This window comes from Pempheris klunzingeri, chromosome 19 (assembly GCF_042242105.1).
Source record: "Pempheris klunzingeri isolate RE-2024b chromosome 19, fPemKlu1.hap1, whole genome shotgun sequence".
NCBI lineage: Eukaryota > Metazoa > Chordata > Actinopteri > Acropomatiformes > Pempheridae > Pempheris > Pempheris klunzingeri.
In genome coordinates, this window is record NC_092030.1 from 9576048 (window position 1) to 9594829 (window position 18782).

General features: G+C 40.3%; 1 protein-coding gene across 1 annotated transcript in view; it reads left to right on the plus strand.

Moving 5' to 3' along the window:
• The window catches only part of nrg1 (neuregulin 1), a 50678-nt gene that overhangs the window by 11348 nt on the left and 20548 nt on the right, over nucleotides 1–18782 (plus strand). The window contains exon 3 of the mRNA XM_070851037.1: nucleotides 793–860. Coding sequence (XP_070707138.1) covers nucleotides 793–860 — 68 coding nt within the window. The remainder of the gene's footprint in view (nucleotides 1–792; nucleotides 861–18782) is intronic.

Below are 18782 nucleotides of genomic sequence, written 5' to 3' on the forward strand. Positions count from 1 at the left end.
GGACCACTAGGTGGCGCTCACGGACCATTCTAGAGAGACACATAGGTCTTTGGGTATGACAAAGCTGTGTGGGACATAATAAGATAGTTAACACTGAGCAGAGAAATTGAAACAGCTTATCTGTCACTCACTCTGGAAACAGAGTTGTTCCCATCCCTCTCTGATAGGATTTTGAGCCACAAAATGAAAGAACTGCTGTGTGATTATGATTTAGAAATCATAATCAGGCAAGATGGACAGGAAAAGCCATATCAATCAGTTCCTAATTTAACTAAGGTCAGAGCTATTAGAAGTGCTGTCTTAAAGGAGTTGAGGCTGAGTTTGAGGCTGACAACTAAGTCCTACTATTGTGGCATATTAGTAAATAGTATCAGCAAAACTTTAGACTGCTGATAGAGCTAGATTCCCATAGAGTTAAAAGGTAAGATGTGTGATTCCCACTGTCCACACCCAGTGTAATATTGTCTTTTGTGTTAATGGACAATCATGCTTTTAGCATAACTGTGGCTACCTCTGTCATCCATGTGACCCTCACCTTGCAGATTGCGGCAGTCTTAAAAGACTTGTTCGGCAATGGTTTCCAACATTTCCATTTAGTGAACATAATACAGGGTTTTCCGAAACCTGGATCCACAGCGGGACAGAAAAGTCCAATATCAGCATTTGCCAACAGGGTTATATCCTGGACCCTGCCATGTTTTGTGATGTCTTTGTGTTTATCCATTTGTACTTGTATCTTGTGTGTAACAAGTCAGTGCTGTTTACCTTTTTTCCTTTCTACCCATTAACCAGGTGCTTGGCGGGATTCACTGGGCACCGATGTGAACAAGCTGTGCTTAAGAAAGTCTCAGATCCAAAACGTATGTGAACACAGCTGTATTCAATCCCACATGTCATTGCTGGTGTTTCACCCCTGTCATGTTTTCTCCAAGAAATGGCAGACAAATCCATGTTTCCCTAAGTCTATTTCTATGAGCTCAAATTGTGCCCTGTAAATGTCTGAAGCACACTGTCATATGCAGAGTAGTGCACTGAAATTTGCATGTATTCCACATCTCATCACACTTCATCCATTCTGTTCGGAGCAGTGAACTGCTCAAATTGAAGTGATGTGTCTTGTCTGGAGTGAGACTTTCTACCAACTACTCTTCACATTTCCCATCACCTCAGAAACCAAAAATATGGGAGAACACTCTCATTACAAGTATTCCCTGCATCAAAACGTTTTCCCAGTGGGTCAGTGCTGGACCACAGTGTGGTTGGTAAAACAGTGATGATTATGATGTTTCATGTCCAAACCCTAAGTTGTTAAAAAACATTTTACATATGAGGAAACTGCTTGAAATAGAGACATTAACTTGAAACCCTCAACGCTCTTTTTAATTGCCATGCAGTGCATCTGGGCCTCTTGAGTGGCCATTTACATACATGCAAATTTCAGTCTGCTGCTAAGACAGTCTTCAAACCAATAGTGCTTGATGGAGGGCCTGTACAAAATGTGTGTGAAGTCTGAGATGACTAATGGAACTCAGGCTCACAGAATATAGCTAGACATATTGATCTAACTGGCCCCTCCTGCTAACACCAGTGATGACTGTCGTGGGTTCTCTCTAGCATAAACTAACTATCTTTCTCTTCCTGTCTGTTTCTTTTGTTTCCTACTCAGGTGTCCCAATGAATTTACTGGTGATCGCTGCCAAAACTATGTAATGGCCAGCTTTTACAGTATGTCTATTTTCTCTTCTACCTGTTCATAGATTGGAGCATGCTTAATTAACAGTTCTTGTGCTGTATACCCATTTCGTTATTTCTCTTTAGATCTGTGATTTATGCTGCCTAAAACCTTTCTCATTCTGAAGTTTCTCTGTATGTATAAAGCTGCATGTGGAATTGTACAAAAATTAACATGTTTGCATGTTTACATTTTTATTCTTTATGCTTAAACACATGAAAGACCTGATTTCTTTCTATTTCTGATAGAACACAATCAAACCAGGTGCCTGTAGGAATCAGCAGGTGAAATGTAATCTGATAAACAAAAAGGCAAATAGGCTGAGCCCATTTCTACCACTGTGATAAAAACAAAAGATCCTGTAAGTCATTATGAGAAACTTCCTCAAAATAATGAGTACTATTTCAAAATGATTTTATCTATTTATTTATTCATTCTTTTAAGAGTTAAGTAATACAAATTTCAGGTTTATTTTATTAATATCAGTTTTTAGTCACAGTGTGGGTGAGGTTAGGCACCCAAAAGTCTTCATTAGGCTTAATCATTAAAACTAATTGGTTAGATAAGGGAGAGATAGGGGTTTGGGACAGGGTTAGACCATTTGTTTGGGTTGAAATTAGTTAAATACAAATATAAAAGGTAGAGTGCATTAAACACAAAATGTACTCTACACACACACAGCCGTTGGACAGGCTGTGTGTAACTAAGAACTTAACCACAGAGATTCCATTTCTGTGGCTGACTGGTGATCTCAATTTGGATAAAACCGAGCTTGTGTTCCTGCCTTTATCATGTACTAATACAGACCTTAAAGTGTTGAATGGTTTGTGGTAAGTGCTGACTCTGTGACTTGAAAACTCTAGCCAGATGTTCTGACAGTCAAGCCATGAAAGGAGGTCTAACTAGTTGTCTGTGTTGATTTTGCAGTGTCCATCCTGGTCTTAAGTTAGAGCAGGACGCTCATCAGCTTTATATGTGTTTTTTGATAATGCTAGGGACAACTCAAACTCAGATGGCCCAACAAAGGAACTAAATTATGTGAATCCTAGAACTACAAACTGACACATGACACAAGAACACAAAAAACAAAGTGCAGACAGAGAAGAATATAATGAATGTAATTACACAGGAAGTGTGCAGTAGACTAAAAAGTGAACCAAAAGCTGGTAAAAGTGATGATAAATTTGGGATAAGTTTTTGATCAGGGAGGCCAACTGAATTTCTAAATCAACCCAAATAGCAGACAGGAGGTGTGTATGTGTGGAGCAGAAACATCAGGTGGCAGACGTTGGTGGCCGTAACAAAAAGAACAGAATGGCACACTTTCACACTGGTGACCAAGAAAAGGGAAAAATCACAAAGAAAAACCCTGGTGAAAGGTCACGGTGATAAGGAGGGAGTCATGCTACCTTTCCAGCATGACAGGTGGGAGACCAACTCACCCCCCTTTGATGTGGTCTGTAAACACTGATTAACTTTTAACCCTTCGGAGTCTAGGACCGCCACACGGTGTCAAAGTCACATGTCGCACGTTTGAAAACGTAAAGCTGTGACACAAGCACGCAGGTGCTCAATTCGAAGACTGTTGGAAAGCGGACACTTCAAACTTTTTACAAGTGTTTGAATTTTGTCGATCGGCCTATTAACCCTCTAAGCGCCAAAGTCGCAAAATTGCGACAAGCAACATTGCTGAATAAAACAGGCTGTATCTATAAATGTGGTGCCGAATCTTGTTACTACTTTTCACCAGGACATGGCAGACGTGTGCCTGTAATCTGAGCAGCATTTGTGGGCTTGGTTCTATTCAAAGTTTTACAGTAAAAAGAGTTTGTAAAACACCCTCCGGCGCAGAGACGCGGCGGCGAAGCAGAAGTAGTAGTGCAGAGCGTAGCGAGAGCGAAAGAGTGTTTTTTCATTTACTCATGATGCCGAGAGGTCGGTTTACCATCAACTAAGTACTTTGTCAGGTACTGGCTGACTCCGATTCCGTGGAGGAAGACATGCAGTTGTCCAGTGAAGCAGAAACTGAAGTTAGTAGTGACGGCGAGTCCGCGCACCATAGTCCACAATCAGCGGATGCTTCACCTCAGCGTGGCCGGGGTGAAGCATTCTGCGATCGTCAAGCAGGGGACGTGGTCGAGGTGGCAGGGGGGCTCATAACATCACAAATATGGGTGAATGTAGCGGGGATGAAAACAACCGCGGTTGTCGTGGCAGACGCGGGAGAAGCCGCAGGGAAAACACACCGCTAATAGCGGCGGAGGTGGCGTTCATCGCCGCACCATAAATCACGGCGGTGATGATAATGATGATGATGGCTGGCAGTTCTTGAGAGAAGAGGAAGAGTATCAAATGTGGATCCGAAATTTTGATGAGCCTGTTGGTTATTGTGGAGACGATCTGACAAATTCTGAGCCCATTGATTTCATCTCTCTTTTTCTGAATGATGAATTCTGGAGCCTATCCCAAATTTCGTTTCATACTAAAGATATTTCACATTTACAGTATACCTTTATCTCAAACCACTTTAAAGTTATAGCCTTTTGAAACCTTGATATCAAAATTGAACATTTTCCAATATGTCCGCCACCTTGTGACGTCATAATATGCAAATTAGATGAATAATTTCACTCCCATCACATACTTTGAGTCATACTGAACAATTTTCTCATTGACAGTATACCTTTATCTCAAACTACTTTCAAGTTATAGCCTTTTGAAATCTTGATATCAAAATTGTATATTTTCTTGAAAAAACTCCGGCGCCTAAAGGGTTAAGACTAAATTTATGAAGAGCCCAACTCCTCCACTGGAAGACTCTGACTCCAGTTTCAGAGGATGAAGTGGATGCTGCGCGTGAAGACAAACGAGAGGAGGTGACCCCCGCTCCTCCAAAGATCCAACTAGTTCCTACTCGGATTTTGTGTTTCTTTTGCACTTTTACATACAGTGTGTCCACATATTATGTCAAAATAAATATATACTTGTAGAATCACATAGGTGAGGTTGTGCTGAAAAGAAAGACACAAAAAAAGGCAAGCTAAGCAGTTTTAATGGGAAACACAAAGGTAAAATGAAAAGTAGTAAAAAAAAACGCTGTTTTACCCCAGACTCTGAAGGGTTAAACTCGTTCTCTCCCCAGCCACTATTCTACATATTCTACCCTTGTTTGGGAACAGCAATTATCCTCCTAGATGGGCATCTGCAAAGACTGAAAACATGAAGCAGAATACAGATACACACAAACAAAGCACAACACTTCCAATCGGCTAACTTGTGTGAGGTCATCAATAGAGTGGTTTTAAAGTTTTTTGGTGAGGTATGCTTTTGGGCGTACGTTTCGATTGGTGTTGGAGCTCTGGCATATGTTAACAATAATAAACAAAAATAATAAAAGAAGGCAGGGGTGTGTCCACTGATAATACCTATCTAATCATGCACATTTAGTGTCATGGCAATCATCTGTGAGATCTGTGCAGTCAATGGTGATAGAATTTGTGTTAATGAACCCATTCCAAAAACCAGCTGGTGTGATCCCCCGGTTATCTTAATTGGATATGCTACTAGGGAAGGCTTGTCCACTACCTTGCCTGATCAATGAGGCAAGATTTTCTCTTAGAGATGTTGGGACTTATCCCTTGTCCTATTGCCTGGTTGTGCAAAGCTGTAGTACCAGAGGTAGTCTCCCATTTGGAGCTCTTCCTGGGAAGCTTTGATACGCTTTGCTTCCCTCTGTGCTTTTCTGTAAGTTTTCACAAAGGTGAAGGTAAAACTCCAATTCCTTGACTAGCCACTTGAAGCTGGCTCCAAAAGGGAGCAAATTCACAGTTACCCCAATGTTAAATGCAGCAGAAATAAACAAGTTTACAGTTTGGTACAAAAAACGGTTTTGGTCTCTATACCTAATTTTTCCATTCATGACAACTGTCCGGGGGGGGGTAATTTTTATATAATTTACCTGATAAATATACCATTATTGTAATATATTATATTGTATATCAATCAATCAATCAATCAATCAGTATTTATTGATAAAGCGGCAATTCATAACAGTGTTATCTCAAGACGCTTTACACAAAGAGAAGGTTTAGACCAAACTCTTTAATTAAGAGAGAGACCCAACGATTCAGGAATTCAAAATTAAGGATTCAAGAATCCCTACATGAGCAGGCATCAGATATTGTATTAGGCAACAGTGGCATGGAAAAACTCCCCTTTAACATCAAGAAACCTTGAACAGAACCAGGTTCAGATGTGGGTGGCTTTCTTTCGCAGCCCGTGTTGGGTGGAGGTTGGACAGAGAGAGAGAGAGAAGGGGGGAGGGGGATGCCCAAACAAACAGCAACCAAAGTAATAACAGCAACTATAGTACTGACAATAGGAATATGACTAATAACTAGAAAGTGCAATTTCTGGAGAAATTGCGGTGTGAATGCTGTCTGCTGCCGGCGCCATGCTGCTCTGCTCCTGTCATGCTGAAATGCTGTTCTAATGTTGCCCTGCTCCTTTCACGCTGCTCTGCTGCCATCTGGTGGCTCAAACGTCAATAATGAGCTGCTGCTCCTGTCATGCTCCCTTACTGATGGTGCCAGCCATGCTCAGACTGTTTTCATTGAGATGACACACCTCTGAAAATGTAGGTTTTACTTTTATCAGTGATAAAGTAACTACAATGGTCTATGTCATGCAATGTGTGATCTCCACATCAGTTATCACGTCAGTAATTAGTTAATTAACAGTCTAAAACACACAGTTTATGTCTCTCTGTGTCTGAAAAATGAGCACATGGTGAGGAGACACGTTTACCGCGAGAACGTTGGAATGTCCGACTGTCCCTGAACGCCCCTCGTCGGAGCTCCGTCAGTGAGCTCATCAGAGATTACAGAGATTCACACACCTCTGAAAATGCAGGTTTTACTCAAAACGGTACATGTAACAGCCATAAAGTGCAGATGAGACATGAGAGTCTCCTGAAGACGTAGATGTATTTTAAAGTCTGTATCTTGTGAAATGAGCGCTTGCTAGCAGGTAAGAGAAGTGTTTCTCTCTCCCTCCCTCTTTTGTCATTTTAACATGGCAGTCAATGACGCGTTCGGTTGGCACGTCCCGTCCGAGGCTCGTACAACGTGCTGCGTACGTTTCTGTGTGTTGTGAGTCACATGACTGCGTGTCCAATGACTTCACCTACATTTTGAGCTATAAATTGTGACTGTGGGTGAAACGGTTCGGCCAAACCAGCGAGTTACGTTTCATGTGATTTTTCCAGTCCTCCACGCTCTCCGATGACGTCACCGCTCTAGCGCGGCCACATACACTCTCATGTAAAATGAGAGAAAGGAGGGACAAACTTCATTTTTTTAAAAGGCGACTGTGATGAAATGGTGAATGGCACAAAGGAGGTATATGCTGAAAGAGGACAAGATGGTGAACGTTTTAAAGCTTCAATGGAGTTTCTAGCTAAAAGCATGAAGGAGCTGTGAGGGCTAGAAGTCAGGTGAAGAAATTTCACTTTTGAAACTTTTCTCCATTTATTCCTATGGGGAAATTTTGACAGCTAATATTGATTATGGAAACTGTAAATGTTACAGATGAGAAAAGTCATTCCGATCAATTCCCAATTGAGCTGCACGTTTTCCAGTTGGAATGAAGTTTCTACCTTGAGCGGTTTGAGAGGAGTAGCGCGGCAAAAAACCTGGCAGAGAGATTTATTTTTTATGACACTGTCCACAAAATTGAGAGCACTTCAAACATTATAAACAAATAAAACCCACATTTCACATCTAGCACGGACATAGAGCCTGTTGTATCTCACTACGCAGGAGCAGCACACAAAATGCACAGAGGGGAGACGGACAGACATGAGCCACAGCAAGGCAGAGTAGCATATAGCCTAGCTTCTTAGCCTAGCTCTTTAACCTTAGCTAGCTTGGTAGCGTAGAGCTACATGGGTGTGCCTCAGCAACCAGGCGTCAGGCACTGCCAAGATGTCAACCTCCAGAGAGCATCCCATTGGGCTTCATTTTTGCTTTCCAGAAACCTATGGGTGACATCATGGAGACCACATCCATGTTTTATACAGTCTATGAATGAGTCATATAAACTGGCATCAGGGGCAGTGTCATGGATCATCCTGTCATCAGCTCAAAGGATGTTACTTGTTACTTGATTTGTGGGGAGTGGCTCAGATGGCCAGTTTGACATCCTAATCCTACTGGTTTGAATGAGACTTCAGCATGTTTACCCCTGTCTGGTTGGTATGCTCCACCTAGGCAGTGGGGATTGGGTGGTGACTAATGTAGAATTGTGCTTTTATGCTTAAATACTTGGTTCTATGTAATGATCAAGGTAGGGTCCAACCCAGTCAATTTGCAAGTCAGACTAAGGGAAGGTGATCCCTTTCTGTTGTAGGGTGGCTCTGTGGTTCGGAGGTGCTGGTTGGAACTGACAGTAGACCAGACATCCTTTGACATATTTTCTCACATCTCATCGCATACCAGACCAGTATTTTATCTGACCGAGATCTTTTGTATGGGGTCTCTGTGACGTGGTCGCTGGCACTTCCCTTTGACCCTGAGAGACCATGCCAAGACCTCGATGCCTACCAGTTCGACAAGGAGGCCAGAATATCATCAACATAGTTACCTCATACCCTGGCATCGTGGTATGCTTTGTGCAAGAATACAATGAACTCCATTGGGGAGTTTGCATATCTGAAGGGGTGTGACCTCCTGTTCATTAACCATTGCACCCTCTGTGAGGGTCTGACCTGAGCAAAGGTTCTAGTAGTCCGTCTTGTAGTCTGTCTGCTGTTCTGCCAGTGCTACCCAAAGCGTTGCTGATGGTGCCTACTTGGGCAGTAAGTTTGACTTACAGATCTGCACTATATGTACCTCATGTAGGAGGTTTGGGATGACCAGGAAGTAGTGTCTCTTGCACAGGTTCAAAGTGTAGATACCCTTGGCTGAAATCACTGTTTCAAGATGTGTGCTCCTAGGAAATCTGATTGCTGTATGCACATATGATATACAAAGGTGGGCTTGCTGTAGGATGTCGAACACAACACATGGCCAACACTGCATATTTCATTGTTACCTGCTGTAGTTTAATAACATGGTTTACCTTAAGGAGGTAGGGTCCTTTTTCAGGTGCAGGTTCAAAGATGCACGGAAAAGCTGCATGATTATGGTGCTGTATTCTGGGGTCCTGGTGTAGTTCTTGTGGCACGGTATCCTCTTGGAGGGTTATGATTTTGAGGTTGGTACTTAGGCATGGGACACTACTTTTACAGGTTCTGTCAGAAACATAGGTAGGAGTTCCTACAATTGTGCCCAGATTTGCTCGAAATCTGTTTGGCTGGAAGTGATTCAGTAGGTCCTTGCCAATGTGAAGGGGAATTGAGCTGAGTGGTGATATGTACACATGGTGGATCAGGCTCATGGAAATACTATATAGCTGTAGTAGGGTGATATGTTATCTATGTCTTCACTGGCAAGTAATCCAGGGAGTATTTCTTGATCTATAGCAGGGGTGTCAAACTCAATCAAAGAAAGGGCCAAAATTTAAAACACGGTCTAAGTCGCAGGCCAAACGGGCTCAACATTTAGTGAAGACTCTAATAGTGACTCTTTTATTATAGTATATAATATAATATAATAATAATATATATATATATATATATATATATATATATATATATATATATATATATATATATATATAATCCAGAAATATGAATTTAAACAGCCAAACTTCAACAACTTTTCCTCAATAAAATAAATAGAATTTCAAATAATTTTTTTCTTTTTTTGTACTATCCTGATGTTTTGTCTCATAGTGTCGTCTTATATTTATATTCTTTAATTATGGCCACATCAGCTCCACAAACAAGACACACAGGTTTACCTCCGATATCGACAAACAGGTAAAATTCTGTCCCCCACCTGCTTTGAAAGTCTCTGTTTTCAAAGTCCACTTTTCGTTTAGCCATTTATTTTGGGGGGGCTAGCTTAATGGTGCGTTTTCACTAGTGCCTACTCCGTACCTACGCTGAGTAGAGCTGAGTAGGTACTAGTAGAAACGCGCCATAACTGTTGCTATAACAGCGCTGAGCGAGGCATTGATCTGCTGATCGGTGTGTCATTATACCTGCCGGAGGAGGGGCTGCTGCACAGGTCCTGACTAGCGCGGCAGCTGTTCAGTGCATTGTGGGATTTGTAGTATTAGAGGTGGGAGTGCTGTTTACCGACAGGCCGTTCTTAATAGTCACATGAAATTATCTCGCGGGCCGTGAGTTTGACATATGTGATCTATAGGGTTGTGTTTGTTTTCATGACGGCTGTTAGTACTGTAAGCACTGGGTCAATCTCCCGTGTTAAAATGTTTCTGCAATAGAAATTATGCAATTGCTAGAAGAGTGGTCTATTACTTTACAATTTATGTTTTAGTCTGGTTTCAGTTTGTGGGAATGTACATCCCTCAAAACGAGGTGTGACAGACTATCCTGCTAATTTTTATCTGTCTCAGATTAGTCCATTTAGAGAAACATCAGACATTTCTAAAATTGTGATTGTTGAATGGGCGTAGCGCAGATCGGAGTTACAGGGAGAGCAGGGAGTACCTGCAACACCAGAGCATGTGTGTTCTCTTAACATAACAACTAGCTACAATAGTAAGATTCAGAGACTGTAGCAGTTTTTTTAGTGGCTAAAAGAATTTCTGGAATTTTCACAATTTCCACACAGAGACCAGCTGTTCTCTTTCTGAATTGCTACCAGGACTGAGTTTTGATTACATTTCCTCGTCACTGGGGTCAAGGAGATTGACAGTTGTGAGAATGTTAGACTGTTCCTCTTCGTTAAGTACCCCACTGTTGACTTTATTTTCATAATTTCTACCAAGCTATCTAACTAGTGGGCCACCATTTTGGGGTGAGACCATTACCTACATAATGGGGTTGGTTGGTTGCGCTTGGTGCAGTTAACACACACTTATTTAGATGAGAACTTAAACAACCTTTTGAGCCCATCATAGCCACACGGCCAGCCACACGGCTGTTGTATGTGCTGGAGGTAGAAATGCTTTCCCTGAAAGATGTCCAAGCCGAAACACCAGAGCATCCTGTCAATAGCACATACGTTATGCTAATGTTAGCTATAACCACCAGCAACCAATGACGTTAACGTTCTGAAGTAAATAAAGCAAATACATGGTGTTCACCAGATACGGGAGTATGAACAGTGTTTCCATGTGCAGTTTGTTTACATATAGTTGTTGCCTGATCAACACATTTTTGTTTATGTGGTTCCCCCAGTACTAATTACTTGCTAAACCTTAGCAGTTAGCTGGCTGTTAGTTGACAGTAACAACTGTTAGATGTTAGCGGCTAAATGACAGTACCTAACGTTGTTTGTTGGTTCACATTGCCGACCAGGTTATATGCTGCTGGTGTGGAGCAAAATATGTCTGAGAGGTCTGACATGACAATATGATGTAACATTAACACTTCAGTGGGTGTTGTTTGTTTACATCACGTTGCACAGCACATTATGAAAATAGACACCATGGTGTTCTGTCCTGTCCTCCTTAATCTCCATCCCCTCACTGTCCCTACAGGTGTATTGTATCGTTATATCGTATATCGTATATATTGTACCAATCCAACCGACGGCCTTGCCAGGAAATATAAAACAGCTTAGTTTTTCTTTTATATCTTTATATTTGTCATGTTATATGATTGATGATTAGAGAGGAAATAAATCATCTTAACTTGGCTGAATGCTTCATGTCCACTTTAGGTTACCACACACACATTGCTCCCAAGCTGCGTTCAGGCCTACAACAGTGGTTTATTTTAATTGTGCTTATTGCTAGATTTAGTTTTTATTTTGTCTGTGGGCAAGAGTAAAACTTTAAAATTCTGTTGCAGCTGTATCATGCTAACGTTGGTATTTGGTGTAAGCTGAAGATATTGCTCTTGTGCTTTATAGCTTTTTATATCGTTTAAGATTTTATACCAGTTTTAATTGAAAACGTATTTCCCGGCCAGGTTAAAGACTGATATTTGGCAATAGTATTGTGGTGTAATGGTGACATAAGTTAAGAATTTTTGGATTTAAAGGGTACTTGCCTCATTTAATTTTTCATTATACTGGAGCAAACCAGTTTTGTATAATTTTTGTTCAGCTTAAACAAAGTGCCATACATTAACCCTGAATGTGATTTCATTTTATTTTATTTCTTTTAAAACTTTGGTAAATAAATAATATAATATAATTTCATATATTTTATAATAATAATTATTATATTTATTATTATTTATAATTTCATACATTTTCCACAACATTTTATCGATTAATTTGTGTCCATTGAAACAAATTTCTCATTTTTCATGTCCCTCAGCATGATTTTCAAACTAATCTATTTTTACAGGATTATCTTTTTGTACCCAAAGTACATCTTTTTTCTACCAGTCAGAAAAAAAACATGTGAAATAGATAAGAAAAGATAATCCCATAGAAATACATTAGTTTGAAAACCGTGCTCAGGGACACAAATTTATTTATTGATTTTATTCATCATTTATTTATTAATTTATTTTTTGATTCAATTTCATGACTATTTCACAAACTTTTATGAGACTGGGTTGGTTAAGCTTAGAATCAAAGGCTGTTATTTGATAGACTTAACCAGAAGTATTTCTCAAGTTAACTGCTATAGATGCTAAGACCCTTAGCATCATATATGAACTATATAGAAGTTAGCCATGCGGTAGTTTTAGCTTACATAGCTGTAATGTTTGCTTTACTTAGTTAGCTTGGTATTAAATCAATATAATTTAGTGTAAGCTTAAGGATAATTACATGGAGGCCCACAAAATGGCATCAGTCACATGTCACTGTTATTATGGAAACAAAAACATTATATTATTTTGTTTTTGTCAGCTGCTTCCAGTGATGGTCACTAATCTGTGGCTGGTTTGGTTCACTTAGGGACTGTTCATTATGTATAAGAGTGAGGGGGGTGGTGCAAAACAGGGGAGGCACATCAAATAATTTGTAAGCACTGGGGAGGGACTTATGTGACAGGATGTACTAAACTCTTCAAACCTGCCAAGTCAGTTTGTGTTGGAATGTGAAGGGTTAAATGAAATAGTTTTTGTGTCACTGCAGTTGCAAGGAAGAAATGCTTCTTTCATGGTGGTCCAGGTATAATTCTATAGAGTGAGGATTCTCTTTATAGCTATGGTTTTGAGATGCAGCATCTGATCAATTTGGGTTAGGGTTAGATGCTTGTTCACTTGGACGTTGGCAATGTTTATTCCCACTTGGTCACCTCCCTGAGCAGGGCCTTACATGTTTTGGGGTTTTGAACTTCAGGAAATTTCCTAAATAACCTACAGATCACACATCACATGTTAAAGGCTAGTGGTTGATTAATCAATTATTGGTATATGGATTTTAACATGCATTTGTGGCATTTAGTCTGAAGTGATAACAACACTTCCAAGCTAGTTTATCATACAAATATGAACATATAAATTCAGGCACCAATTTGAACTTTGCGTGTATTATGCCCAGCCAGTATTCTATACCTGTCATGTTTGCTTGGTTTAGGATACAGAGGTCTGGAGGTCTTCCTTGGTTAATGTGTATTATGGATTGCATTGTGTGTGGTGTATATATGTGGGAGTGTGTGTTATTTGTTAAGTGTTATGGCCTTAAGAAGATGCTGTTCCTCCATTGGCTGCTGCATGTTTTGAGAGTCTGATTAGAGGAAGGAGCGGATTTACACTTCTAGCTATGGGAAAAAACAACATTTACCCGTCTGAAAGTGAAAGTTGATAGCCTTTTAATTAATTTAGTCTTGATCTGAAAGTTTGAAAATTTAGTGCACACTGACATCACTTCATACAAAAAAGTTTAAAATCACTAAATCACGTGCACACTAACTAATAAACACACAGACACTAACTAATAAACATACTGAGGTGTCAGGTTAAAAAGAAGATTGTTTGCATGCAAGACCTAGGGTCTGTGTGAAGCAGACCAAATAGCAATATTATTATATAATTCTTTGCATACCAATTTAAGGTTTGCATTAACAGTGGGAGGGAGTGGTTTTCTGATCACACGTCAGAGGAAACCGGTCGTTTCTTTGTTCCTTACTCGGCTTTAACTTGCTTGTGCACCTGTTTGCTTTCAAAGTAAGCTGGCAGACTTTTTGTCATACCTGCTGGTAAAAATAAACTTTTTTTGGGCAGGATTTCGCATAGTTATACACACAAGTGTTGTGCTCAGTACTCTGGAGCACCAATAACTGTTGGGGTTTGCACCATTTCTGGGCCAATTTGAATTTGATTGGGACACCACCTTGATAAACAAGGAAAAAGATAGCCAATTTGAATCAATCAATCTTTATTTATATAGCGCCAATTCATAACAGCGTTATCTCAAGACGCTTTACATAAAGAGCAGGTCTAGACCAAACTCTTTAATTAAGAGAGAGACCTAACGATTCAGGAATTCAAAATTAAGGATTCAAGAATCCCAACATGAGCAAGCATCAGATATTATATTAAGCAACAGTGGCAAGGAAAAACTCCCTTTTAACGCCCCCCTTTGAATGATTCAGTCTCATAAAATATGATTGATATATTATGATTGATAATTAGTAATAACTACTACCAAAATGACCATATTGCTAGGTAGTTGAAGGGTTTCAGAATTCTTGACAGAGTAGAGGTTGGCAAAAAAAGTCAAATACACAAACAACTTAAGTGTGACTAGCTAACAAACAATAGGGAGAGTGTTTGTGTGAGAGGGTGTGTACATGTGAATATGCAAAGGAATGTAACATGGAGGGCTACAAAAGGTGGGAGAACAAATGGTGACTCCCTACAAAATGGCCGCCAGACCCCTTGGTGTGTGGGTCAGAGGTAGACAAAGGAAAGCCATATGAAGTAGCTGTTAGCTTAGCTTCGTCTCCCAGTCATGGCCTATTTGTAAAACTGCTTGTGTGAGTGTTTAGGATAATAATCTATTATATTTATTTATAAGAATTAATAATAAAATTATTATTATAAATATATATATCATAAAAACATTTTGGGGAGTCGAGTATGTTGACTGTGCTCATGGCACATACTTAGAAAGTCTTGCTGATAGGTGAATGGTGTGATTGAAAATCTTGGATAAGAGTGGTGAAGCCGATCACCTAGTAAAAGAAGACTTTGAGATCTTACACAGCAAAGTTTATTGATGCTCTGCAGAGGCGAAGTGAGACAACAGCACTCAGCATGAACACTGTCTGATGTCACCCCAATTCTGTTGGTTGCTTCCTGTACCCTATCTTTTAACCCAATAGGTGTGCCAAAATTACTTGCCACATACGGACATACATTTTGCACTAAAAGTATGTGCCCAATTCTTATTGGCTACATGCAGCTCGGACCATTCCACGATATCTTTAGGTTGTCAGGTTGTATGGATCCTTTGTTCATCCTGATCACATTCCTTCACCTGGAGACTGATTGTCTCTGTCTGTCTGGACCAGAGTGCAGTCACCACCTATGGAGCAGACAGACTCAGCTCCCAAGACAGCAACAGGCCTCTCCCTTATAAATCACACCCATGGCCCAAGGGTGATCCTCAGAGAGGATTGTATGACTGCGATTCAGGGCCACTGGTAGTTTCATGGTGTGTTTCCAACAAAGTGAAGCGAAATATATGCCTTGCCTTACTCGAGCGAGTTTGCTCACCAGATTACTTTTATATGTGCGAGTTACTTGCGCGAGTAAACACAACGGGAGAGCCAGAGCTAATGCTTGTGCTGCTTGTGCTTACTCAAGCTAGCGCTTATGCTAACAGAAAAGTACAACCGGACACTACAATCAGACACACATTTTCAGAATCTAATAGGTAGTTAGACTTTCTTGCTAGCTATTTCATCTCTCTCCTGATGACCTGTGAACCCGAGTTCATCAGTCTGTGTGATATTGGGTCTGGGTATTAGAGTGTTTTGTATTCATCTTGTGTGTCCAGGTAGATTTTGTTTTTTTTTTGTATGGTATGGTCATTTATTTCCATGCAAGTTGTATACAGTTAGTAATAGATGAATGTTAGTAAGTTAGCTACACCCCAACGTACTTAACTCTGGACCTGTTAGTTAACGTTATGTAATATACAGTTTTTGATATGGTGATCAGGTGTTAGGTAGATTAGACACAACATTGCACCAGACATATGGACTACCGCCCAGTAGTTGATTTTATCACAGCAGTTTTTCTAAAAGTTTTCTAAAAAGATATCCATGAAATAGTGCCTTTGTTTTTGTTTTTTTATAGCTAATGGTTAGTTTATAGTCTACCAATGCATAATTAATAATTAGAGAATGTTTGTATATGTTTCATTTGAATATGTGAAATTCTCCCAACATTAGGTATTATTAGCCCTGTCAATTGAGCAACCTGATCTCCCAAAAATATGTGGTATGACCACATCTTCTTAACACCATATTCTGTGGTGGTGGCACATAAATGTGTTAAAATTACATGCCACCACTACGGAAAAAAAGTCAATGGACATCAACAACCCATAGAAGTTTGTGAAATAGTCACAAAATGTCATCTATTGATTTGTGTCCATGGACACATTTTTCATGTTCCTAACTTCTGTAGGACTTGGGAGAAAAGAGGCTGTCTTATTTCTCATTTTATATTAATCTTTTAACTATAACTGCTCCATTACACAACATTTATCCTTGTTTTCCTCTCTGTATTTTATCAGTCCACATCTAATTACTAATTCGGTTGTACTAGATATTTGATATATTCAATAAATGTATATTTTTGCAACCCTACTGTCTAAAATCTCATTTTCTAGAATACTAGCTGACATAAGCCATCATATTTATTTTTTCTGAACATAAGATAATCTAGATGCAGTGTTATTACTAATACGGCTGCATTAGATATTTCATATACAGTGCCTTGCGAAAGTATTCACCCCCCTTGGCATTTTTCCAATTTTGTTGTCTTTCAGCCTGGAATTAAAATTGATTTTTGGGGGGGTTGTATCATTTGATTAACACAACATGCCTACAATTTTGAAGATGCATAATATTTTTTAGAAATAAGAAGATCAGCCACTGGGATTTTTGTCCATTCTTCAAGGCAAAACTGCTCCAGCTCCTTCAAGTTGGATGGGTTCCACTGGTGTACAGCAATCTTTAAGTCATACCACAGATTCTCAATTGGATTGAGGTCTGGGCTTTGACTAGGCCATTCCAAGGCATTTAAATGTTTCCCCTTAAACCACTCAAGTGTTGCTTTAGCAGTATGTTTAGGGTCATTGTCCTGCTGGAAGGTGAACCTCCATCCCAGTCTCAAATCTCTGGAAGACTGAAACAGGTTTTCCAATTTTAGCACCATCCATCATTCCTTCAATTCTGACCAGTTTCCCAGTCCCTGCCGATGAAAAACATCACCACAGCATGATGCTGCCATCACCGTGCTTCACTGCGGGGATGGTGTTCTCCGGGTGATGAGAGGTTTTGAGTTTGCACCAGACATAGTATTCCTTGATGGCCAAAAAGTTCAATTTTAGTCTCATCTGACCAGAGATGTCAGTCTCCCAAATGCCTTTTGGCGAACTCCAAACGTTCTTTCCTACTTTTTTCTTTAAGCAATGGCTTTTTTTCTGGCCACTCTTCCATAAAGCCCAGCTCTGTGGAGTGTACAGCTTAAAGTGGTCCAATGGACAGAAACTCCACTGTGGAGCTTTCCAGCTCCTTCAGGGTTGTCTTTGGTCTCTTTGTTGCCTTTCTGATTAATGCCCTCCTAGCCTGGTCCATGAGTTTTGGTGTGCGGCCCTCTCTTGGCAGGTTTGTTGTGGTGCCATATTCTGTCCATTTTGAAATAATGGATTTAATGGTGCTCCGTGGGATGTTCATGTTGTAATACGGTAATTTGACGATGGGTGTCACTAATGCGCTGTACTGCCCTCTAGTGTCTGCTTGTAGTTCCGGTCTTACAGTCTGAATAAACACGCGAAAGTTCAATAGATTATGGGCCCAGAGCGTCGCTAAAAGGCTGTTTTATACGTTGTTTTTTGTGTGAGATAAACGGTATTGCGGAATTCACAATGGAAGATAAACTCTTTATTGACAAGCTGAGCGGACCAGCGAACTGGGCAACATGGAAATTTCAGATGGAAGACTTGCTGAAAGTGAAGGGACTATGGGGCATGCTAATGGAGACCGAAGAGAGACCGAATGGAGACCGGAGAACGCACACGCACAAGCGGAATTCACGAAATGGAGAGAGAAGGCATTCTCTGTGTTAGTGCTGAATGTAGGTACACCCCAGTTGTACCTGATAACTAGCTGCCAGACTCCAAAAGAGGTGTGGAATACGCTGAAAGGACATTTTGAGAGAGATACTCTGGCAAATATACTGTTCCTGAAGAAAAAATATTTCAGATGTGAAATGAAGGAAGGAGAAAGTTTAAGTGAACATTTAAAACGAATGAAGGAACTGACTGATCAGCTAGGAGCAATAGGTTCTGTGATTGAAGAGGAAGACCAAATTGTACCACTCCTGGGTAGTTTGCCACCAAGCTATGCTACGATTGTCACAGCGTTAGAAACAAAGATTGACAATTTGACACTGCATTTGTTCAAGCAAGCATTAATAAATGAAGAGCAAAATGCTAATGATAACTCCAGTGGTGCTACGTCAGGTGGTGCATCAGCCATGCCATCACAATTTTGTGGAGATATGCAGGCTAACTTCAAGGCAGTGGGAGCTGAAAGACCAAGCTTGTGGAGCAGTTACAAATGTGGGAAAGAAGGACATATAAAGCTCAACTGTCCAAGTTGGACAACTCGACTGAGAGGCCACAACAGGTCGAATGGTTGATTCGGGAGCATCAAAGCATATGTGATGAAGAAATTCTTCCAGCAATTCTCAAAACCACAGTCTGTGAAACTCGGTGACAGCAGGGTGGTTGATGCCCTAGGACTTGGCAATGTCAAAATGAGAATGACTTTCAAA